Below are 25,779 nucleotides of genomic sequence, written 5' to 3'. Positions count from 1 at the left end.
CACAGCTTTCTCAAGGCAACCTGTTCCAACTTCTCACCACCCTCACTGGAATTTTTCCTTATATCCGATATAAACCTACTCTATTTAGCTGTGAACCTCCTGCTAGTTATGCTGTCATTGCCGGCCCTGGTCTGACGTCGCCCTCTATCCCGCCGGCAGGGAGAGACTCCCTGAGAAAAGGAGCAGAAGCACCACTCAGCTTTCAAACTTAAGGGTTAAGATGTACCTGCTGCGTTACTTGCGGGAAAGTTCCTAAAACCACCAGAGGCCGTCTCCCGCAGCCGCTCTCGCCACGCCTTCAACTCCTGCGGCTCGGCCCGGGGCGGTGAGGGACGGGCTGGCGGAGGAGGGCGGCCCGTGCTGCAGGCGGGGCCGTGGGCCTGGCGAGTGTGACCTCCCCTGCTCCGGCCCCCGGGAACGGGCACCGCCCCGGGCAGGGGGAAGAGACGTCGCGCTGACCAGCACGCCCGGCTCGGGACCCTGTTTAACGTCTTCTATCCTTCTCTGCATTTTCCTTGTGATTAAGCACACTGAAAGACAGCAGACTGGCAGTTTTATTAACATGACCATCCCCTTTATCTGTAGGACAGCGGTCGCACACGTGGAAACCACCCAAACCACACACACGGCTCTATTGGATGGATGGGCGGAGTCCAGTAAGATGACGTTTAATAAGTCCAAGTGTCAAGTCCTTCATTTTGGCCACAATAACTCACTGCAGCCCTACAGGCTGGGGACAGTGTGGCTGGACAGTGCCCAGGCAGAAAGGGACCTGGGGGTACTGGTGACAGTTGGCTGACCATGAGCCAGCAGTGTGCCCTGGTGGCCAAGAAGGCCAATGGTATCCTGGCCTGGATCAGGAGTAGTGTGGCCAGCAGGAGTAGGGAGGTCATTCTTCCCCTGTACTCGGCACTGGTGAGGCTGCTCCATGAGTGCTGTGTCCAGTTCTGGCTTCTCAGTTCAGGAAGGATGTTGAGACGCTTGAGCGCGTCCGGAGGAGGCAACGAGGCTGATGAGGGACTGGGAACACAAGCCCTGTGAGGAATGGCTGAGGGAGCTGGGATTTTTTAGCCTGGAGAAAAGGAGACTCAGAGGTGACCTTATCACTCTCTACAACCTCCTGAGGGTCTCTTTCTCCAGGCAACCACTGACAGAACGAGAGGACAGTCTTCAGCTGTGCCAAGGGAAATATAGGTTAGGTATTAGGAAAAAGATTTTACAGAAAGAGTAATAAAGTACTGGAATTATCTGCCCGGGGAGGTGGTGGAGTCACCATCCCTGGATGTGTTTTAAAAAAAGACTGGATGTGTCACTCGGTGCCGTGGTCTAGTTGGGGTGTTAGGGGATGTGTTAGGGTTGGACTCGATGATCTTGAAGGTCTCTTCAAACCTACTGATTCTGTGATTCTGTCTGTGATGTCGCACAAAACCGTCTGTGGCGGCGCTGGAAGCGAAGGGCAAGCGGGACACGGAGCCGGGACACTGTTCCAGGACACAGCTACAGCCCGGCGCCGCGGAGCGCCAACCGCACCCTTCCAAGGGCCGCCGAACTCTCCCAAGCGTTTGTTTTCGTGAAACACACTATCAACCGAGGTCGCGAGCCTGGGCAATGAGCGGGCGCGAGGGGCGGCACGGCCGCCGGGCGGAGTTTGGTGTCCCGTTACCGCCCGCTCTGTCCGTGAGGGCGGCGGTGGAGCGTCCCCTGGTCCCCGGGGAACGCGGCACTGGCGGCGGCCGAAGGGTGCCCATGGTGTAGGACATCACCGGGGCTTGGGCTCTCCAAGGGCTCCGGGGCAAGGGAGCTTCCCGGTTAATCTCAGTTTTACCTCGTTGTAGGAAGACACACTTGGAACACCCAGCGTCTGAGGTTTGGCACCGGTTTAAAATGCTGTAAAGCCATTACAAACCACCCGTCGCGTTCCTTCCGCACATACCGGCAATAACACCCGGAAAACAGATACCCACTGAGCCTGAGAAAGCATAGGATAAAAGCTATGCAGTGTGATGTATAAAGTCAGACGCCGAAGCGTCTCCGTCTCTCTCTCCACAGTCCGTCCCACCCACTGATGGTTTTCATTAAAGGAAATTAAAGGCAATACTTTGTGTCACGTTTTCAGTGAACGCTGAAGTTCTAAAACTCCATTTTCGCCCCGAGCATTTTTTACATCCTAGAATTTCACTCACTACAACTAAACAGAGGTTAGTTGTAATCATTTATCTGCCTCTATAGTGACAGAACTTAGTGTGTACTTAACGTGGCTGGAGCCTGCAATTGTGAAATAAATACTGGTTATTACTGGGGGTCTTACAACTAACTGAAAATAAGGAGTTGCTCTGGGTCACAGTATTTGGGGAGAAGCTGGAAGACAACTGTAACAGGGTAATGATGTTTGCTAGTGAAGGGTTTGACACAGTGGTCTTTTATTACTGATACAAAAAATCTTTATTTTTCATAAGCACAGTATATTTGAGCTAATTCTTTCTACTTAATTTCAAAATGGATCACAAATAATATGCAGCATACAGATGATGACCAGTAACCTTAAGGTCAGATTCTTGCTGAATTCACATGTAAATCAAAAATGTATATGCTCTTATTTTATTTTTTATTGCAATGTTACTTTGTCTCAGCTGCAAAAATCAACTCACTTTAGAGTAAAATAAAGTAGGAAATTCCTCGTTTCCTTATAGATGGCTGAATCAGAATCTCAGGAAGGAAACTATGATAACAGGGGAAACAAGGTGGAGATCTTCAAAACAGACATGGAAGAACTTACGGAGAAAATGGAAAAACAAACCGGTAGAGGTTTTTATTAAGAATTATATGGATTTTCATACTAAAGACACTGAAGATTTATTTTTTATATTTATTCTGTAAATTTCTGTGTGATAGAAATACAATTAAAGCAATCACCATCAACTAAGGCCCTTGTGTTCTTAATTGTGAAAAAGCATATAAATAATTTAGGCAGTTCTGATGGCTCAGAATTAAAAATCAATAGGTGATGGATGCTTAGTTCAGAGTGTTAATTAAAAACAGAAATACTACTAAGATGTTTAATGTACAGTTATTAAAATACAGTATATAAAATGAGAATTTGGGAAAATGGATACGTAACACCTCTCAGGTCAGTGTACTATAGTGAATTATTGGTAAAATAAAAGGGAAAGTACATAAGTGTACATAATTGCTAAAACTATTTGCTCAGCGTTATCAGATACTCATTATTTCAAAATAAATTTCATTATTTAAGTTACTGATTATTTCAAGATCAATTTCATTACTTAAGCTGTCCTTAAAATATTTCATTTCTGTTGCAGTCTTCGTGATCTTACTCTTCCTCACCTCACACAAGCTGTAACTGGTCTGAAGGGAGGATTCCTTATATAATATTAATATATTTTAAAACAGTGCCTTGACCCTTTCCATTTGATTACCTGTTTTGTTGTCATTTTTAGGTGAAGTGTCCATCCCCGTTTCATCATTTACATCAGTGTACTTCCATTATGAACTATTTTGAGACATTTATAAAGAAATAATACTGAACAGTCTATTTAACTTGAGTATTACTGTAGGCAGTTTCAATTTTATTTTCCAGCCTTCTCTGAGATCTGAACTGATAACAATTAATTTTATTTATTGAATTTATTTATTGAATCAGCCATTGCTTTTTCCTGGCCAGAAAATAATACCTGTTGTGTTTGCAGTGTGTGCAGCCCAGATGGCCTATGACTGTGTAGCTATCCGGACCGACCCAGACCTACACAATGCCATGCAGCACTTGAAAGATGTCTTCCTGATATGCAAAGAGCAGATGGAAAAGAAATGGCAAGACATTCTAATGGAATCTAGAGGTGATGGGCAAAAAAAGGAATAAATTGAAATTGGTCATGCTGGCAGAATAACATCCCTTGGAAAATCACTTAGGTCCTTTTTTCTCCCAGCTTTGAAGATTGCACAGGCACTGTGGGAAATGGATATTCTTTCCTCTTGCTAAGAACTCATTTGTGAATGTCTGTGGATGTATTTTAATAAGATTACACACATAGCTTTGTATAGCTGAGTGTAAAAGGCAGCAATGTGTGTTATTTGCATGATACCCATTAGTAATCCTAGTAGTGTTTGCACACACAATTGACAGACCCTCTGTCCTCTTCCCTGGAAGATGATACTCATTCTGTGGTCAGTTTAACTGGAATTCTTTGAGACCTGAAGAAACTGGAGGGATGCTGTAGAGGACCATATAGTGGCATTGTGCCAGCCCATGCCTTGCTTCTTCTTCAAAATGAAACAGGTGAAATTCTAGATTTGCAGATAGATTGAGTTGGTTTTATTTAGGATTATCATCTAGGTGTTCAGTTACAGTTTTATTATTTAGATAGATCATCTATAGGTGTTTCATCTTCTTTCATCAGATTTTTAACCATTTCTTTGAACTGGTTTCCCCAGAAAGATTGTTCCTCTCAAACCCTCTGAAGCTGGCATGAAATAAATTTTTTTTACCATTATAGACTACAGTGTGTGTGGTGGCATTGCTACAGAAACCAAACTAACCATGTTATAGAACATGCTTCTCTCCATATGTTTTTACTGTGCAATTGTAGAAAACTACAAAAAAAAATTACTTTTTTTAGTTAGGATGTGGATTAAGAGCAGCACCTTGTGGTTATACATAGATTAGTAATTTATCAGAGATGGAAGTCAGTGCAATAAGTTTTAAGGATCTTCCCTTTTATTAAAATCAGTCTCTTTTAACTAGAAAGCAAGCACTATGAAGCAATTGAGAGCCTGCTCCATCAGCTCTGAAGAGGTATTTAATGATTTAACTCACATCTAAATGATCCCCAAAAGTTTGCCAATTTTTAGGCTGTACAGTATTTTGATCTAAATTCAGACACTGTTTATACGCTGAAGTAAAAAATATGTAAGCAATAGGCAATTTCACTTTGTTGGGTTCCTTTTGTTTTATTGTTTGGTTTTTTTTAATGGCACCAAGTATGTCTAGGGGTACAAATGGTAAGAACAACTTTCAACTCTACACTTGACTTTCCCAAGAGTAGGTCTTCTCAATAAGATTTTCTTCCCAGTTACGTGATGATTACAAGCAAAAAGTTAGGGATAGGCAGCAATGCTTATTCCTAGAAAATCTATACAGCAAGATATTTATACTTTGGGTTTTTTCCCCTTTATTTATTCATTGAGTTATAACTCACCAGCTACCCTATTTCAGCCCCCCTAGAGCCTGCAGCAGAGCCCAGATAGCGCACATTGCAACACCTTTATTTCCTGTCACAGGGGTGTGTCCATTAATTTCCAGAAAAAAAGAAGTGAAGTAACAGCCCCATCTAGTGCTCACATAACTGTACCAGTAAACTGGATTGCTGACATCTCTTAAATCCCCAGCACCCCAATTTCTGTGATGAGAATTATTGTGTGGTATGTAACAGTGCAATGCTTTTACCACCCAAGGCACAGCAAAATTTACTGATCTTAGTTATGCACTGCACCTGTTGGCAGGTCAACAGGCTGATGCCCAAGAGTAACCTATCCAAGAGCCATCAACTGGAGCCATAAATATTCTCAATATTCTGTTTTGGAGTTTCCATTGACAATTTCTTACCAAGAAACAGAAGAGACTTATACAGAGCCTCCTGTATAATTTTGATGGTTGAAAGCTGCCCTTCTCTTCAGTGTAAAACAACTGAAAGGGGACTGAAATGGGAACATTTCACACATCCACTCAGGCATCTTGACCTTGTCAGAACACATCCTAGAGCTCTGCCTAGAATATTTATTTCATTTACTACTACTGCTCTCCAGTTCTTCATTATAGGCCCAATTCAGGTTATCTCAGAAAAGCTGAAGAATCTGTATGAACTGTTTTACCTTCTAGTGTATTTTCAGAATTTCAGTCCAGATTCTTGCAGCAATTTTTCCTGAAATTCAATCTGTAACACCTTTTTATACACATACTATTAAAATAATGTTTTTTTCTGAACAAAAACTGTATCACATAGGCACTACTGGCATGAAAGTGGCAGTATAATTGATTAATTCTAAGGACCTTTGTGGTCTTACTCAAGTCACCATTTACAAGTCAAAACTTACAGCCAGACATTGAATAATAATATATTTTGATGTTAGTCAGGAAATATAATGAAGCTCTGAGTCTTTTCTATCACATTTTAAAACCTTAAGATGTTAATTACTCATTTCATCAGCTGGTGGTATTAAGTCCTCAAGATCCATTTTCTGCTCAGTGCATCACTGTCCTGCTCTAGGACTCAAATTTCAATCATAGCAGCCTTGCTCCATTATTGCAAACAGCACAAAATAGGAAGTTCATGCTACCACTTATTTGATATGGCCTCCAAAATCTTCTCATCCCCTTTATACCTGAGGAAGGATCCCACTGCCACTTGGCTCATGCAGATGCTTTTCCCTACAACTCTGAGCATTTCAGAGCATGGATTTTCTCTCTATAAAACCCCAGCAGTACTAAAGGCTCCTTGGCTCTTCCTAAAAGCCAAACCAGCAGAAAGCAGAATGATGTCTAAGGCCATAGCTTTGAACTAGGGATCTGCAAAGAGACTTCTCTAAAAAGCCACAACAAATAGCAGAGTCAGACATCCACAGCTGATTTCACCACTCTTATAGCAAACTGTGTAGCACAGGCTTTATTTCCAAAGTTTTTTCCAACAGAAAGTGTTTTACTTCCAAGGCAGTTGTTGCACCTGTGTAGTTCTCCCATGGCAGCACCACTGTCCAAGACAGAAGCTTACAGTACACCTATCTCTCCAGACTGTGACTGCCTTGTATTGCAATTATGTTCAAATGAAACAATGCACAAAGGAAGGCCTACAAAAGTGTTTTCTCCCTTTTTTATCCTCCTCAAAAGTTCACAAGCCACAGGGAATGTTTTTGCAGCACATTAACTACTCTGCAAATTCAAAATCTATGGAGCTAAAATGTCTTTTTAAGAAACCAAACCAACACAACACAAACTAAAAACTCATCTGAAATTCTGCTTGAGGCAAATAAGCCATAGCCTTATTTACAGATACACAAGCACCAGCTGTCCAGAGAAATGACCCTCGTAATTGAGCACCAGGTTTGTATCTTTTTCCTGGCAAATTCAGCTAACAAGAGTGCTAGTGGCCTAGAAAAGAACAATTTATGCACAGCCCAAGACATCTGAAATGTAATTTTAGTAAGTGCTTTAAACTTTGGTAGAGTTAAGCTTGTATTTTTCATAAGCAGGGAATTAAGGGATGAAGTAGGTTATGTCAGTCATTGGCTTCTGTTTTATGCAAACATTCTTATTGGAGGCAAGACAGAAATAACAAATAGAACTCAATACTAGGACATTACTTGCATCTCTCCCTCATCTTCTCCATTCATAAAAAAAATGGCTAATTAGGTACTTTTGCTAACCTGATTCAATCTGACCTACATTTTTGCAGAGATTAAGAAAATTCTCTTTAGGCTGTCAAATCTCTCAAGGAAAAAACACCTATTGAAGGCAGTTCAAGTAGTTTTTATGACAAGTTCTACAGTAACATTTCAGTATTTATGAATATCTTGCATCTGCTCGTTATGGTGAAATTATCAACCTCTCTCCAATGTGTCTTCATATTTAGTTCATAACAAAATTTAAGCCTAAAAAGATTTTTTAAAAAAAGAATTTTTAAAAGGTGCCATTACTTATATTTTCCTCACCTTAATGCATTTTATTTTGTGTCAAAACAGACATATTTCTTCATCTTCCAAATAAAGATTTCTTCTTCAACCAAGCATATGGCTTTCACTTCCCAACTCATTAAGAGGCTCCTAATCCCTTGCAATTCAGTCAGCTGTAAGCAGTGCAACTCAGGCACCACTAAGCCTTTTCCCACCCTCCTTCTCCTCAAGGCAAAGGCAACAGGGTGCAAGGATCCTTCCTCACCTTCCCAGAAGCTGGAAGCAAAATTTCAAGTGCAATTATGCCCTGCACTCTCTGCTTAATTCCTGAAGATTAACAGGAATATTTGCTTGAGAAACAAATATACTTATCTGAGGTTTGGGTAACAGTAACTGCAAGACAGGAACGTGAGAAACGCTGGACTAGACAATGAAGGACACAAGATACACACTCATATTCAGCAGCTGGAAGCAGACTGATAACACCTGGAAGAAAGCCAAGTTTTATGGAGGAACATTAAAAAAATACTGATATTATAAGACAGCTCAGGACTTTGCTCATTAAAATGAGATGGTACAGAGATTTCACTGGTTTGAAATAAGAAAGAGTAGAGAAGCCAGTCAAATATTATTCAGAACAGAAGCTTGGATAAAGTGGTAGTTACTATGCCAGTGTCCTTCTTGAGCAGTCTCAAAACTTGGATTCTACTGTTTACAGAGCACAAAAGCCTAGCAAAACAGATGAAGAAAAAAATTCCAGGAACTCACTCCACATGCACCAAACTCCTGCCACAGGAAAACCCAACTATTAACCATCACTGGAGCCAGAGGAAGAGAGGGAACAGTGTAAGCTATAGCTTTTCTTTGCAAAGGTTGTTTTGTAATAAAAATATATATCCACCAAATTATTAATATAATATAGATATATCAATATACATTAATATATATTGACATATCTATTCTATTTTTATATTATATTAATATAATTATCCACCTAACCATGCTCAAGTATCATCCAGCAGTACACACCAAAGAGGCAGCACTCTTTCACATATAAATGCTGAAGCAGCAAGATTAAAATAATTATTTTAAGAATAAACATGAAAAAACACACTAAACCAGATTTCTTTTGGTAGTTGAAATCACTTTTATTTAAGAGGAACGTCACCCATGTGCACAGCTTCAAATAGATCTTAACAAGGAAAGCGGAAGTTTGTCCTCCCCACGTCCTGCAGTGAACAGGACTGGTACAGAAAAAAAAAAACCAACTCACACTTGGGAGGTTTAGCACCAGCATCCAATAAAAAAAGCATTTTGTTTCAATTTTAATTCTTTGGTTGGTTTTTTTTTTTTTCCCCTTTTCAGTTTGATACCAAAAGAAAAATTGAAAAAAAAACCCAATACTAGCAAAACAGTGAAATTCTAGGGAAAAAAACCCAAAAAACCAAGAAGGCCCACAGTTGCTGTTGAAACTAGAGAGGTTTCTGAATCTCTCTCTCTTTCTCTCTTCATGCATCTATCTTGTAGGCGTTCCCTGGATCTCAGCTGCTGGTAAATTTGTTTTTACATTTTGGTATTTCAAATCTTTGCTTTCGTCATCACTGTTGACAATTTATTGCTTGTGTGTTTCTTTGGTGTTACTTTTGAGCTGTACTTCAGGACACCTGTTGAAGAGCCAAATGTTTAAAAAAATGCAGTTTAAGTTTCACTTTCTCAATAAATAGACAAGATGTCAAATGTAAAGAGAGTTATAATAGGCAGGATAAGCACAATTGGCTTATCCTGTCTGTAATCAGGATCTTCCTAAAATACAACAACTCATCAACAGATGCTATCACTATACAGACCAGAGAGCTTCCTGGAAAAAAAAATCAATTATAAAGCAAAACTTTGTGACAAATACAGAGGCAGAGGGGAGAACGAAGAGAAAAGCAGCATCTTTGTTTGCCTCTACAGCACTCTCAGAACTTATCACAAATACCAAGCCATACATAAGGGCATGTGGCCAGAATCCTAGAAGCATACACACTCTGCTTCCACTGGAAAGCAGGAACTATCCATATTCCTTACCTGAGCGATGGTAAAGGCGCCTGGGGAGCCGGACATTACTCAGCACCACTCTGCTCTGTCACTGGAGCAGGATTTTCAGCAGGTGTTTCATTTGCCTTTGTCTGAGACACAGCAAACTCTTATTATAGGCAAAGGCTGACCTCCACACCCTTCCTCTCTTCAGTGGTACAGCCAGCATAATGCAGGTTTTAGAACAACCAAGAAAAATGAATCTCCAGAAAATGTTAAATTTTAGTGTATTACCTGTAATTCAGTATTACACAGAAGATTCTGTCAAGGGAATACCTCAAGTAGACATTGAATGAGAAAATCTTCCCTCATTAATGTAGAATCTGTGTTTGCAAACAGTTTCCTGAAATTATCTGGTTCAAACAGTTCAGGAAATAGACCTAGAGCTTTCAAATCCAATTCTCTTCAGAGTTAAGGTTTGTGGAAGCAGGAACACACAACTGTTTCCACTTAAAAAAATAGTTGCTACAGTCTGCCCCCAATTAAGAACTATCCAGAAGCAATCCCTATCCCACTGCTGGTTCCTTTTAAGATAAGGTGCTTATTCTCTAAGAGGGTCAGAAGAAGCAGGCAATGAAATCAGTGCATCAAATTTGGTCATCAGACTTATCCAGCACGTGAACACATTTATTAAAAACTCACACAGGGCAGAAGGTCCTGGGCATTCACCACATTAAAATCTCTTCTACTTAAAATCATAAAATGGTTTGGGTTGGAAGGGGACCTTGAAGATCATCTCGTTCCAATCCTCTGCCATGGCCAGGGGACACCTTTCACTATCCCAGGTTGCTCAGAGCCCCATCCAGCCTGGCCTTGAACTCTTCCAGGGATTGGGCAGCCAGAGCTTCCCTGGGCAACCTGTGCCAGGGCCTCACAAGGAAAAATATCACCCTCACAGGGAACATTTTTTTCCTCTTATCTAATCTAAACCTACTCTCTTTCAATTTTAACTCATTCCCCCTTGTCCTGTCACTCCAGCCCCTTACAACAGTCCTACCTCATCTTTCCATTCAGGCCCTGGAAGGCCACAATGAGGTCAACCCAAGCCTTCTCTTCCCCAGGCTGAACCATCCCATTTCCCCCAGCCTTTCCTCCCAGGAGAGGTGCTCGTGGCTCTGAGCAGCTTGGCGTCTGTACCTCTTTGCCCTCCTGTGCTGGAGCGCTGGCTGGGCGTGGCCGGCGCCGGTAGTTGTAGGGGCGCCGGTAGCCACGGCGCAGCGGCTGCTGGCTCATGGCACTGGCCTCGTGATGGTTCTCCTTGTTTTCAACCTCTCCAGTCGCTGGAGCAGGGCGTGGGCGAGGGGGCCCTCTGAGAAGGGCAGAACGAGGTGTTAAGTATGAAAGAAGCCCAAGAATTTAGTCCAGCAAAACCTCCCATAACCCAGTATCATCTTCAACAATTTTGAATGCTAGCAAGCCATCCCTCAGGGATTTGGCTGGCATATAGTTGGAAAGGAAAAACAAAGAAAGTGTGTGTCTCTTCACTGCTGAAGCTCCATTACCATATTATACTGTCTATTCTGCTATGAAGATGCAGTTAGCCCCTGTGAATTGTTGGCTAGCAGAAGAAACAAGCCAGTAGTGGCCACACAGGCTGTTTGTGCTGAGTTAACTTTGGCATGACTACATACCAGCCCAGGCCTATTCCTAATTAATGGTGCAGTCATTGTAACCTTACTTCTACCTGCAAACCATTCCTAGATCTTTGCTCTTGGCCTCATGTTTCCCCTCTTAACCAATTAGGAAAAGCACCTATCACAGGTGAGCTGGACCTCATTAACACTAAGCTATCAAGTCCATGTTCTTGATGTATACAAGAGCATTTCATCTTATTTCTAGTATAAACAATGTTTGTAAACTGTCAAAATACAGCCAAAATCCAGTTCCCATTAGCTAATCCACATATGCCTAGTACCAAAAACCAATTTAAGCTTTTCCTAAAGGAACCTAACAAAAGTACCAGTGTCACTGGATTTAGTGCCTGTAAACAAAAGCAATACCTGCAAACTCAAACAGAAGCATTGTGAACTGATAGGAGATATCATTCCTCTCACAGGAAAATTTCATCAGAAAATCCCAAGTTTCCATTAGTCACAGACAAGTGACAGCCTGTGATTCAACCACATGACATGCAAAAGCCTCACTGGACTTGGTATGGTGCTATCTCTGACTGCCCAAAACTAATGAAGACTTTCAGGAACTAAATTTATTCAGCTTGGATGCCAACAAGCATCATTAGTATTCCATTTTCCACAGTCCTAGATAAAGGAGCCAAATTGAACATGACTATTCATGTTCAACAGAAAAGCTCAAAGTAGAGGTGGAAGACATGTGCTTTTAGACCCAGATTCCAAAAGGATGGACCTGTTGTACATGGAACAGGCAAACCATTACAATTAAGAATAATCTTGTTATCCCTATCAAATTCAGCTTGTTGCTGCTCTTGCACTGTAATTCACCTCTTTGTTTTTGAACAGACATGCACATGAAAAAATGGGGATCACATGATTTTCACAGTTCATCTTTAAATTCAATGTTGGAATTTGACTTCATAAGCTACTTGATAAACGAGGACAATATGATGAGGGGTAACTGAATGAAAGGCAGGCAAACCAGCTCCCTGAAGACCTTTAAATGTCATTTGTCCAACCCCCTTCAAACTAGATCACGTTGCTGGGAGCCCAGTCCAACCTGACCTTGTAAGGGGCATCTACCACCTCTCCGGGCAACCTGTTTCAGTGTTCTACCACACTCACATAAAAACAGTCTTCCTTCTACTTATTGTAAATCTCTTGTAGTTTAAAACCATTACCCCTCATGCTAACACAACAGTCCCTGCTAAAAAGTTTAACCCCATCTCTCTTATAAGCCCCATTCAAGTACTGGGCAGTCATGCCCCTTAGCCCGTTGGCCATGCTACTTCTGGTGCAGCCCAGGATGTGGCTGCTTTGTGGGCTGCAATTCCACATTTACCAGCTCGCACAGAGTTTTCACCCACCAGCACCCTCAGCAGGGTCCCAGATCAAGGATTGGGGTTATTACTTGTCCAGGAAAGTATAAGTGTTCAGCTGGGATGACATGGATACTGCAACTCACTTCAACATGCTGCTCAGATGTGAGAAGTAATGGGATGTTAAGCAATTCTTTTCCCTTTCTGGGCCATCATGATTCTGAACATACAAGCACATGAAACAAATTCCTCCAAGTAATTAAAATGCTTCTCACTGTGCCTGCCATTTGCGTAAGTGCTCCCACACTTGGAAGCCTGTATAGAACAGAAAAGCGTCTGAATAACTGAGCAGAGGAAACATACAGACCTGCGATAGCGGGGACGATAGGTAGGATTCCTGTGCACTTGCTGAAGTTGTCCTCCTTCTGTGACCCCATCCTTGATTTCTCCCTCACCACCCTGCTACCAAAAGAAAACAGAAGTGTTGTATTTGACAGACAGTACATTAACCATAATCCTGAATGCAAGCTCAAAAACTTATCAGTACAGAAACCCCAGCATATTGGGTAAAAAGAAGCAGTAGATTCTCAAAAGGCTTAAATTTGGGCAAAGTTAAGATGAGGACAAAACAAGAAGCATCAGTGCTGCCCCTGCTCCCCACAGACTAAGCAACTGATCTTAGAAATGTTCTCTCTGCTGCATATTAAGTGTATTTCACTACATGAAATGCACTGTAAGGGGTACACATTATGGAGAGGCAGCTATTGATCATGACAATTCTGTATTTGGAAAGCTAACAAAGACATCACACAGAAACTTGCCACAGACCACTTCACATTCTACACAAAGGCCCATTCCACAGGGAATCCCACACAAAAACATCAAGAAATTTTAAGATAGAAAAACTGTACTACTCACATCAAACACTCTTTCTACACAGTCTTTTCAATCTTTCAGAGATGCAGTGGTTATCTTTCCCCTTTAATTGTTAACTGATAAAGCTGCATGTTGGTTTGGGTGGCATTTTTTCTGGTTTGATTTTTGTTTGTGGTTTGTGTTTTAAATGCCAGCCATCAGTAATGTCTGTTTCATAGAATGTTACATAACTTACAGTTCCTCGTGTATTAGTCTTCCCTTTAAAAGAAGGAATTTAACAAGATATCTAGAAACAGAAGTGCATTTTCTGCATCTGATCAAGTAGGAACAAAAGCTGTAGCCACCTGACAGCACTTGGTAGTCTACCTTAAGTTTCACAGGTATCCTTCCCATTCTCCACTGCCATTTTAATTACCATGACCATAATTAAAAAATTAAATTAAAAACCCCACAATCATCTGTGATGCTGTCTCATGTATCAAACTGATCAGGATAACTAAATATTCAAACAAACTAGGATGGATAGTAGGAACAGGTAGTATTTGACAGCAGTCAAGGTATAATTGAGACTCAGAACTCAAAAAAATAATGCTTCTCAGTTTATGAAGCTTTCTAGTACTTATCCACTTTGCAATACCAATCTGTTCTGGTTTTGTCAAGATGCCTTGTACACTACAACTTGAAAGTTTATTAGACTTATGTTGCATGGTCAGAAGTGCCTCAGACAGTCAGGTGAGAAACAGCCCTGCCAGTATTGTGTGTGGCAGTAGCAATCCAAGGAAATTGAACTCACACTCCGAGGTGGACCCCGGCGTCGGCCAAAGTAGCCTCGCCGATAGCGGCGCCGGTCTGCAGCATAGCGGCTGCCTTCCACAGGGACTCCATCTGGACCAGTGACATTAGCTGCTTCTGCACCCTAAGAGGACAAAAGAAAGGCAGCCAGGGTGGTGTGAGAAAAGAACAACCAGCTACAGGAAGATGAAACAGGAAAGAGACTTTTTTGCATAAGTTCCAAGTTCCAGTGATTCCTTTCTCCTGCATAAGGCAAAAGGAGGTATGTTATTCCCAACCCCTTAACCAAGAGATACCATCATGAGTTAAGATACTGAAATTCTATCCAATGGGCTGACTTCAGAGGAGGAAGCAAGAAGGAACTGACTGAGACAAAAATAACCATCAAAAATGTTCAGGAAAGTAGAAGCATAAGGAAATTGAAAGTTCTTACCGTTATTAAGCTACCAGATTCCAAGAAAAATTGTTCAGTGCAATATAGGCCTCAGTTAATAATTAATGGGCAGGCTGTAGGCTTCAAATGTTCTCTCAAGTAACAACTGCAGATTCTAGAAGCACTAGGATGCAGTTTCCTAGTACTTTTGATACGTCTCTAGAAAAATGCCTTAATGAAGCCTTTAAAAAACAGATTTCCCCCAGAAAAGCTGTATGAATGCCACCAACCCAGTAATCAACACATCAGATAGACACAAAGCTAAAGTTGTATGTGATGTTCTCTGTTGGACCACATCCTGAGGCTCCATGATCTCTCACCTTCTCTCCCTCGACCACATCAAATTCTACAATCTCTCCATCGCCAACGCTGCGCAGGTATTTCCGTGGATTGTTTTTCTTTATCGCTGTCTTGAAAGGAAGATGCATAAAAATATATTATCTTACTTATCTTACACATTCATAGCCTGACAGATGAGGGAAGGGCAGTATTTCTCTGCTACAATTCCAACTCTATATACCAGAGCAGTCACCATACTAAGGTATTTCAGATACACAGATGTCTCTTATTTCACAGGCCCACCAATACTCAGTTCAAGATCACCTCTTTTCTCACTATGAGTTTATAAATCAGCTGCTGCCCCAGGATCTGCTCTGTCCAGGACACTGAATATGGAAATTATTACAAATCTCTGCTTGAATAGAGTTCATATTCAGTGTTTGATCTCCTCCAAGCTGTACCAAGGCAGCTCTAGCAGCATGACCCCTGCCTTGAGTCATTAGGAGAGCTGTAGACCATCTAAAGAGAACTCAAGACCCAGAGCATTTCTGTGGAAGCATTAACTATATGGTATCATGGCAAGTCACAGTAACTAGAAAATAATTACTGTAACTCTGGTGTAACAAATTAGCATTTTATCTAAGAACTGTAAAAGAGACCCCCAAATATTAGGTGAGTCTGATAACACAGGAATAGTACCAGAACAGACAAATGCAATCTTAGCCATCTCCTGGACAGAACCCTCAAAGTACTACAATAATAGCTATGAATGATAATGATACTATTATTGTTACATAAAAATAACAACATGGGTTTGGATCAAAGCCAGTTGTACATCTCCTCAGACTCACAGAAAACACTCAAACCTCCTGGAGCAATTTTCAGTGTGTCAGCTACAAATACCTTGCTTGTAATTCTGTGGAGCATGTCTAGGACTCCACAAAAGGTTATTAGCAAGGCAAGGCTATGGTCTGTTCATTAGACAAGGCTTTAAAAACTGAAAGATGCCAAGGAGAAAAGATCAAGACATGCATTGTACAAACTAACCAGTAGTTATTTTCTTAGTGAAAGATCATTATCTTGCATTAGATTACTAAAGACCAATTCACATTAGGTTTCCTGATACGGGAATCTATAGTTAGCAAGAAGAAGGGAGGTGCAGAGCCAGCAGAGAGAAATACACATGGAAACACAGGGCATAAATCCGGCTTAAGAAATGGGATGTAGGGCAGAAACAGAAGAGTGAGTTGTCCTATCTGTCTGCAGTTCAGAAAAACTGCAGAATGACCATCAGTGGAGCTGTTACCTTTGCATAGCAACAATATTTAGTCAACAGCCCCAGAATGTCTCCAACTGAAGGAAAAATTTACTCAGTTTAAAGCTCATATTGACTAGTCTAGAAACCAATTTTCCTTGCTGAATACAGTCTCCTTTGTGTTTCAGGAAACAGACCAGCATGTCCTTCTAGCCATACCTTTTCCCTATATCCTGCAGCATCCCTGAACAGCCCTGAGGAAGGATGTAAGAGTGCACATACTACTATTATCAAAGCAAAAACATCTCAAGAGGTTTAGGGATTTTTAATACAGAAACTGAATGAGCTGTTCAAGGCAATTCCTTTGGGAATTACTGTAGCAAGCAGAGACTCCACAATGATCTCAAATAACTGTTTGCTTTCTGCTGACCTTTTAGTGTAACTGTCCAATTTCTAAAAACCAGATAGAAGTGTTTGCTTTTCCAGAAATGTTATATACTAGTACTAAAACCCTTAATCTGCAGGAAAGTTAATAATTTAGTTAACGGTTTAGTCCCATTTGTACTGAAACAACTGACTACAACTTGTATGACTTGTACTTTGCATGCAACAGACATGTCAATAAGCTGTATTTCAAACTCCTTCCCTGTAAGTGCAGAAGAAGAAAGGACTAACAAATTTCTTTTCAGCAGAGGGTACACTTAAGATTGATGAAGGTTCTCAAATATCCTTCAAAAAGCATAACTGAAGATAAAAGCAACAGTATCCCACATGTTCTGTTCCCAGCTTTATGGGCAGAAATTTCAAGAATCCAGACCTGCAATTGCCAACAGAAGGTAGAGGCTGCAGTAGGCTGGAGCTTGTTTTATAAAGGCAATTAGGACAAATCTGAGTAAATCCTAGAAATCCAAGCAGAAATTATACAGCTTTAGTACTTCAGCTGCAGATAAACATCACTGAAATAAGCCTCTAACAAGCCTAAGCCCTAAGCTTGATGAAATGACTTTTACTCTGTTGTTCCAGAGGGGGAAGAGAGCACTATTCTCCCTGTTACTGTTTACCAGCTTCTCTGATTCAGAAGACAGATGTTTCATATTAACAGACAACACTCAACAGTAAAGCCTTTTCTTTCCCAGGGATGAAGAGGCAGCCAGAAGAGCCTCCAGAGCTAGTTCAGGTTGCTTGGAAGAGCTCTTTCCATAAATTCATACCACCACATCATCAGCACATCCAGCATTGTCCCAGTAACAGCCAAAAATTGTTACACCAATGCCTGGTGCAGGTACTTCAGGCTGCACATGATCAACACAATCAAGAGAAGAGAAAGACATCAACGTCTCCTCACAGCTCATTGATTTAAACTCTGCCTAATTAAACGTAACTGCTCTGGCTGCTGACACTTTTCCTATTAAATTGTAAGACACACTGCAGCCCACGAGGCGGATGGATCCCTTCTGCTCACAGCACCTGTAGCTGACTGACACAGTGCCCTGGACAGCACCTTGCACTAACCAACGAGACAGGGACACAAGGTGAAGAACTGCACTTTCCAAAAACATTGCCTGGGGTCCCTGCAAGACAAAGGGTTAACACAAAGTAAGCCATGCATGCCCTAAAAAGAAAAGCATTTTAGTCTGTACTAGTTATAAATAGCATCCAATAGCCAGACACCAAGCACTAACCCCCATTCCCTCCCCGTGCGAATGCATGCAGGGGAGGCAGGGAGAAGCTGTATCTATTCAACTAGGTCAACCTTATTCTGAAGGGATTAGGAGTGTAATCCAGCCCCTCCCAGGCAGGAGGGAGAGGCAGAGCAGCCACTGTCAGAGCAGAGGGAGTTTGAAGCAGGATGTTTGTTCACAGCATGGATTTGCCTCCCTCGTCAGATGGCCCCATCAGGAGCTCTGGCCAGAATGTCCCAGGATCTAGGAGCAAGCACATCCACGTACAGGATGAGAAACATCTGACTGCAGCCAAGCCAGAGCAGCACTAGAAGCATCTACTCTGCCATGCCCAGACTGCCGAGAGGGTTAATCTGCTGCAGGTCTGCATCTGATGTGGTATTTCTGAAACAAAGCCAGGTTTGCTCACCCCAGAAGGACTTCAGCCACAGGAGATGGGAAGTGCCCATCCCTTTCCACACACACCCATCAGTTTACATTTAGGGGAATAATCTTCTCTACACGTGAAGGAGATGAAACAGCACAGATAATACTAGCTTTCTGTTTGGGTCTCAGCTGGCAGCCTTCCCAAGCAGAGCAACACTGATCCATGCTATCTGTCATCAGCACAAAAAGCCATTTTCCAGGATATTGTCTCACAAGTATCAAGGAAATCTCATTTGTCTTTAAGGCACTGCTGCCTATCCAAAACATATTTCTCTTCCAGAACTGTTCCCACTCTCCTCTGGACATAATCCCATCAAACCACAGATGTGTCAGCATGCCCACAGCACAGGCCACTAAGGAAGGAAAATGACCATAAAAAAATCAGTATACACATTGACAGCTCTCACTCACAAGCCCACCAGCTGAACCAGGAACATGTACTATGCACACTTCCCAACACCATTTTCTCTCGTAACAGGCACTAGATTTATCCTAGCTTCAGCCACATTCAGACAATGGGTGTACACCCTATGGCCCAGAGAAACAGTTACCACTGTTACCACAGTTACCACTATTTAGTCATCAAGACACAAGAACTAAACTAACTCTCAGTGTTGACTCATCAGCTAAAGACACATGCACATATCCTCCTTCATTCGCAATGACTGGCTCTGGGAACAAACTTCCTGGTTACGTTTGATAGAAATACTGTCACTTACGCCACAGAGAAAGTTCATGCTTTCAAAGACCACATGAGCCTGCAGACATTTTATATGGGACAAACTCTAGGGACAAGATTGCAGTTTCTAGTGAATGATGCAAAACCAGACATAAGACAACTAATCAGTTGACATCAGCATGGAGACAGCATCCTCTGTCTTGCCATTATTTGCCTGCAACCTGAGAGTCACAGTATAAACTTAGAACAACCTCCTGACAGCTCAAGGGAAATTAACCAATAACAAGCGTCTGGGCAAGCTCTCTGCTTGGGCACACTTGGCACACAGCCTTCCTCCTCTTCTGCCTAAGAGCAGCTGCCTCATGCAGAAACAGCTGATGGCAACCCAGGCTGGTCAGGAGCCAGACTAGATCACTTTCTCTCCAATACCAGGGAGGGAAGACAGAACAGACCTGCAAGTGAAGAGGGTAGGAAGAAACAAAAGACAAGGAGCATAAGGAACTAGGAGGAAGGACAGACAACAGTAGCAAGGTATTCACAGAGGAGGCATCTCACCAAGGGGAGACAACCAAACAAAAACCTCACCAAAAAAAACACCTTTAGTGTTCAAATTAGAGCAGACAAAAGAGGGTTAAGAAAGATAAAAATACCTAGCCCTTCATAGAGAAGGAAAACAACCTAATGTTTCTCCCTGAAAATTTCAACATACACATCCACCCAAGTTATCTGCAGAAAATATTCTAAGGAGAAGCCAGGACAAGGTTGGGTAACTGTTGCAGGAAGCTGCATTAGAAACCTATCATAGTACACATCTCTAAGCACAATTACTGCTGTCTTACCTGATGAACAAACACGTCTTCTTTGGTATCATTTCTGTAAAAGAAAGTGAGAAGTCGTAAGAGTTTAGTCTAAAAAGACTTAACTAGAAATTCCTGGCTTTTCAAGTGAAACTCTCCTTCTCTCAGCCTGTAGCACATGCCCTGAATTCCATACATTCTGTCTAAGCCTATGCTACTAAAACCCCACTCTAAACTTCCATGGTCATTTGCTTGAGAACAGAAAGGACTCCAGGGCCTTCAACAGTATGAGAGGATGGGGGAGGTTCTCTGTAATCTTCTGGCAAGCATTCAGTGTTTTCTTTTTATGCAGGGCAGAGTTGATGACTGGACTGCTTGTTTTTCACTACTCTAACTCCCCAAAAACACTTCCAGAGTGACTGCAATCTGAGCTGTTACTGCAGAGGTCAAACAAGACTACCAACAGGACTGGCCACAGCTGTTAACAGAGATCTCCTTTCAGCGAAACTCAAAGCAACTAGGCACAAGGGGTGTTAGGAGAGTCCACAGGAGGAGGACCCAGACATGAACATGAGGTTTTCTGGATTAGGCCAGACAGTTCAGGCTTCCACATGGCAAAACACAAAGGTAAGTCTGAGACCTTGAATCTGTGTTCCCATACAATAAGAAAGCAGCCTAAGCCCCCCTATCTGTTCACTCAATTCCTTCTCAGCAAACCAAACAGGTGGGTCAAAGAGTTTGTGAAGATAATGCATAATCCCAAATTTGTTGTCCTGGATTGAAGCAACAGTAGACTTCACATTAGGAAGAAAGCGAACAAGTTATTACATCACAACCAGGCGAAGGCTCTTGTATCAACTGCTATTAGAGGTTTTAAGAGGACTTCCTAACTAAAACTTTTCTTCTAAGTTTACATAACACTGGCTAATAACCTCCAGAGACTGGGATTAATACCACACCACTACCAGCTTCAGATCCATGAATGTGAGGTCTTCTACACCTTTCTGCACTAACTCAACCAAATCTACCTGATGTGTATCAGCTTGCAGAGCCAAATAACTTGCTAGGTATGCTTTTTGAAAGACAAGTGCTCAGCACACAGCAGTTTCATTCCTCAAAAAAGCACACAAGACATTTAAGCCCCAAAGATATTTCAGCCTTAAAAGCCAGAGTTTCCTGCAGTAAATTGGAAGCATGGGTCTTCTGCACCTAAGGTTGCAGTACAATCAATCTCGCATACAGCTGTTTGGATTCTCAATGCTATTCAGAGGTTTGTCTGTGCCCAGAGAAGAGGGAAAAATCCAAAAGATACAAAGAGAGAATTTCTATGAAACCCAGGCCTGGCATATTGTCAGTGAGATACTATCAGAGAATCTCAGTGAGTATCTACAGGAGGTATTCTGACCAAGCAGTTAACACTGGAAGTTTATCCAAAAGTATTTCCCCTCATCCTCCTACCTTTCTAAAGCCTTCAAAAAAAGCCAGGCAGTCACTAAAGAATATGCAACTCATTAAGAGTGTAGTAGAAGTAAACATGAGAAACAGGTAACAGACCAAATTTGCAGTGAGTTTGAACCTTTCTGTTTTCTCCCCATACACATAACCTTTGATTGGGGGCTGAGGTGTTTAAGAAAGAGTTTGCTGAGTGCCTGACCTAAGATGACTATCAGCTGCACAAACTTTTAGTCAGGTCCTGAGGTCTCTGCTGCAATTAGTAACACGTGGTCTATCATGTGTACTATGAATCTTAGTACAGCATACATACAACGATCAGAATTTAAACATACCTGTTGATAAAGCCATATCCATTTCTGACATTGAACCACTTGACTGTGCCAAGAACTTTGGTGGCTGGAAAGAAAATTACAGAAGTTAATCTAAAATATAAGAAAACAATAACGTTAAGTAAATACTTCTGTAATTGCAGACAAAGTTGCAACCAGACTTGGTCTGTTCCCTTAACACTCAAAGTGTACTTTCATCTCCCAGTCCAGTTCATTCTAATCCAGTAACAAGATGCAGTGCTTTAACATGCTATTCTTCAGCACAACACCTAGCTCTACTTTCAGAACTGACCATCCATCCCCTTTTTTATTTCTTATCCCAGAAATGGGCAGCAAAGCTGAAAATTCCACTGCCATTCATCAGTTCTCTTTAGGTTAATAGCTAGACATGAAATATAGCTGAAGGAAGCCGTTTAAAATTCCTCTCTTTCACTTACAGTTACTCTTCTTTCTTCCTGGGAAACCAGAATTGCCCAAAGAAGCAGTATCAAATACTGTGCAACCCTCTCAAACTGGAAAGGCAGCACATCCTTACTCTGGAAAAGCTCCTTCTTGCACTGTCAGCATCACACTAACTGTGTAAGACCCCACAAGACTTTTTTTTTTTTTTTTTTTTTTTTTTTTAGTACTCCTACTGTTAAGATGATCTGTGATTGTTTGGTTACAAAGTGACCAACTTGATGTTCCATGACTTTCATATCAAGGCAAGTTCCTGTCTCAACAGTAAAACACCATCTACTTAGAAGCCACACTGCAGTGTCTTATAGGACCTGGCAAAACCTGTTTCTGCAACTTATAGAAATGTGTAGGAGGAACTTGACAGTGATGGAGGCAGTTCAACCCCTCCTTATCTCACAACAACTGGATGGACACCACAAACTTGCACTTTTCAAACCTCTAGTAAAAGGAGAGTTTTAGCCTCTATAACTAAAGAGCTGTTACTTGTTAACACAGCTTGATTACAACTACCTAAGCAACCTGTGCAGTACTTACTTGAAAAGGGTCTAGTTGCCTACAGATGACTGCTTGCTAAAAACCTCACATACATATTTTGGGGGTGGCAGGAACCCAAGAGGCAATTAAAAGGAAAACAGACTAGAGAATCTCCAGTTTAGAAGTCCAGGCTGCTCAGCTAGAGGCAAGAACACGCTGTAAATTGTTACCTTCATCTACTCTACACCTGTGTTCTTTTCCAAAAACTCACAAGGAGATGACAGATCCAGGCAGACCTTTGGTCTCCTGGAGTTTTGCCATTCTCATACACCCCTCAAGTAAGCATGTGTGACAACAGCAGTGCACTGTAGCACTGCTGCTGTTATTATTGTCAATAACAGACCCTTTTCTCATTGCCCTTTTAGAAGTGAAGTTTTTGGTCTCCTTTAGTACACTTTTAAGTAGAAATTGTTCTTATTTAGAAGCAGCAAAGTCTTAACATGACAGAGATATTACCTAGAAAAAAGGACTCTTGCTTAGTCCAACATATATTCCCAAGAATTCTTGTTTATTGGAACAGAAAAACATTGTTTCAGTGTTCAACGCTGGTTCAGTAAAGTGTTCAGCACCAGTATTTACAGCAGTCCTTTTAGGTTCAGTTTCACAGGGACATCACTACATACAGACACTTCCTGCTACCACAATGGCACTGGCTACAAGAGCTGCCTGCACTCACGAGGGGATGGGGGAACACAGAAATAGTGCCAACAGAACCTGCAGGTTTGAGCCTGCTTTGAGAAACAATGCCAGTACCACTGCTTCCCTCAACATCATCCTTTCCCTCCCCTGCAAAACAGCTTTGGAATCTGTTAGCCTACTTGAACCAGATTAGGAAGAAGCCTAGGAAGCGTGACAAAATCCCTCAGAGGGGTCGAGAGGCTGGGGAAAGAGAGGCAGTCAAAATTCACTCTGTGGCCAGCTGGCTGCTGCTAAGTGGAGGAGTATGCACACAGTTTAAAAACAACATTGTTCCAGGGAGAGACTCCAATATATTCCACCTAGGACAGTGTGCTAGAGAAATACTACTCCCTGCAGATATTTACAGTCTCCCCTAAGTATCACTGTGGGCCAAAAGAACCTCAGACAACAGCATGACAGTGAACATCCATGGCACAGTCACTGGTAAACCTGAGCAGGGAAGTCTGGCAGGCAGCAGGACAAGCCCAGAGGAAAACACAATAACCAGTTGAACTGATGAGTCACAGAAGGCAGTCGATGTACATCCCACCAGCAAGTAGAAGCCCACATTTTTCTACAAAATGCTGTAGTCTGATGCTATCAGAGGAAACAATCATCAGCCACTCCTACCCATGACAAAATAGCCTTTTAACAAGGAGAGCCAAAGCTTCCTATGACCAGAAGAAAAGAGAAAGTTGAGTAACCTTTATCCATATTACTAGAAGTCAGACATTTGGATGCCCCAAGCAAGCAGAAGGTTTTGCTTCTAATGGGATATCTGTAAAAGAAGGCTTAAGTGAACGTAACTACACAGGTAACCATTAACAGGGACGTTTGAGATGGGCTTTAACCCAAGTCCATTTTCAATTAGTATTTACAGTGACCATTTTCCTCATCATTCCTAATAAAAAGCTTGCCTAGCAATAAGGCCATTTTGCAAAACCATCACCACAGCGGTTTTAATTTTTCTGCTAGTTCAGGAATTCTACCTTCACTTCCCCCCATCCCTTCTCTCCAAGCAATAGGAATAGGTGAACAAGGTAAAAAACACTATCAGGAATGAAACAAGCCAGATTAAGGCAAGAAACACCCAGATATACCAAGAGACAAGGATGTGCTGATTCCTGTGTACTAATTACTGACAAATGAGATAATGGGGAAAAAGAAGACTCACACAAGCCTTGCCTCTGATCTCTATTTTGCTAGAATTCTTCCTAACTCCACTCCATAGAAATCCTTTACCTGGCTTCTCTTTCTTGCAGCAAGACCCCAGTCCTCCCCTTCACAAGAGAAGATCCTGTGTATCCTTAAGGAAATTTGGGACTCTACACTGTAAGTCAGCTTCAACTTTGCCTTTAGAAAACCCTCGGAAGTTACACAGTGAGAAATAGTACATTCCTATCGGCAGTAGCCTGCAGACTTAAGTCCTGGCCTTCTCAACAGGTTGATCCTACTTCATCACAATGAAAAAGAATCACACTTGCTATGCACCAGGCTGGAGCACAGAGATTGCAACATGGCATTTCGTTTGCCTTTTTACTGACAGTAAAGTAGAAACTAAGCCCCGCTCCTCAAAAAAAAAAAAAAAAAAAAAAAGCAACCCTCAAACCAAACAAACCCCACTAAACCCGGAAGCATTACTAAAGCAGTATTCTTTATTAATAGAAAAGTTGTGTGGGACCTTAGCACTCAGGAGAGGCAGACATGGTTTCCAGCAGCCCTTCCCGGGGGAGATGCCGCCTGCAGGTGCCGGGAAAGGGCTGAGCCCTGCAGTATCGCGCTCGCTGTCCCTCTCGGTCCGGGCGGACGAGGCACACGCGGGCTCCCGCTCAGCTCCCGAGCGTGTCACGGCCGGCGCCGCGCTGCTCCCCCGGCCCGCGGGAGAGGAGGAGGAGGCGGCAGCAGCCCGGCCTGACTCACCGCGGGGGGAGCGAGCGCGCCGGCCCCGGCTGCGGGCGGCGGCGGCGGACAGACCCCCTGCCCCGCTGCAGGTGCACCGCGAAGTTGGGAGCAGGGCCCGGTACTCACCCAGCACTTTCTTCTTCGACTCAGCCACCGCGGTTGTGGCGGCGGCGGCGGCGCCGGGGGCCGCCTCACCAGCAGCCGCACCCGGCGCAGCGGCGCTCTTGGGAGCGGCGTCCTGGGCAGCGGGCGCGGGCGGCGCGGCAGCCGCGGGCGGGACGGGCGGCGTGGCGGGAGCGGGGCTTGTGGTGCTGGTCTCCGGCGCCTCGCTCATGGTGCCGGGTAGATGTATCGGGTGCTTGGCCGCGCTCGGTCTTACTGCCCCCAAAATGGCCCCGCCGAAGTTTTAACACAGTCAGCGGGGGCCGGCGCGGCACGCGCACCGCCTTATTAGCATTTAAAGGAGCCGCGCCGGCAGCCAGCGGGCGGTGTAG

The 25,779-nt window shown here is 42.7% G+C and overlaps 2 protein-coding genes across 7 annotated transcripts in view; both read right to left on the bottom strand.

Annotated features, from left to right (window-relative positions):
• Window positions 1–25,779, bottom strand: part of LOC131591977 (tyrosine-protein kinase STYK1-like) — a 133,674-nt gene that overhangs the window by 21,133 nt on the left and 86,762 nt on the right. The window contains exon 1 of one of the 3 annotated variants that reach the window (XM_058863150.1): window positions 227–330. The exons of 1 other annotated variant lie outside the window; for it this stretch is intronic. The gene's annotated coding sequence lies outside the window, so the exon portion shown is untranslated. Of the gene's footprint in view, window positions 1–226; window positions 331–25,779 lie in introns of those variants that run through there. One more of the 3 variants, XM_058863159.1, reaches the window with a different exon arrangement.
• Window positions 8,804–25,696, bottom strand: LOC131591978 (Y-box-binding protein 3-like). 4 transcript variants are annotated; one of them, XR_009280496.1, is made up of 9 exons: window positions 25,412–25,696; window positions 21,716–21,779; window positions 19,971–20,004; window positions 15,131–15,220; window positions 14,379–14,501; window positions 13,077–13,171; window positions 10,897–11,068; window positions 9,751–9,907; window positions 8,804–9,344 (listed from the first exon to the last, which is right to left on the bottom strand). XR_009280496.1 is itself a non-coding variant. In XM_058863161.1 (9 exons), exons 1-8 carry the CDS (start codon window positions 25,617–25,619, stop codon window positions 9,786–9,788), a joined length of 852 nt encoding a protein of 283 aa, XP_058719144.1. In that variant the 5' UTR covers window positions 25,620–25,693; the 3' UTR covers window positions 8,804–9,344; window positions 9,751–9,785. The 4 variants fall into 4 exon arrangements, 2 of the variants coding, with proteins under 2 accessions (XP_058719144.1, XP_058719145.1); XR_009280497.1 differs by having other exon boundaries at window positions 13,077–13,168; window positions 25,412–25,694; XM_058863161.1 differs by having other exon boundaries at window positions 9,751–9,851; window positions 25,412–25,693.

This window comes from Poecile atricapillus, chromosome W (assembly GCF_030490865.1).
Source record: "Poecile atricapillus isolate bPoeAtr1 chromosome W, bPoeAtr1.hap1, whole genome shotgun sequence".
NCBI lineage: Eukaryota > Metazoa > Chordata > Aves > Passeriformes > Paridae > Poecile > Poecile atricapillus.
This window is presented reverse-complemented; position numbering and strand designations above follow the sequence as displayed.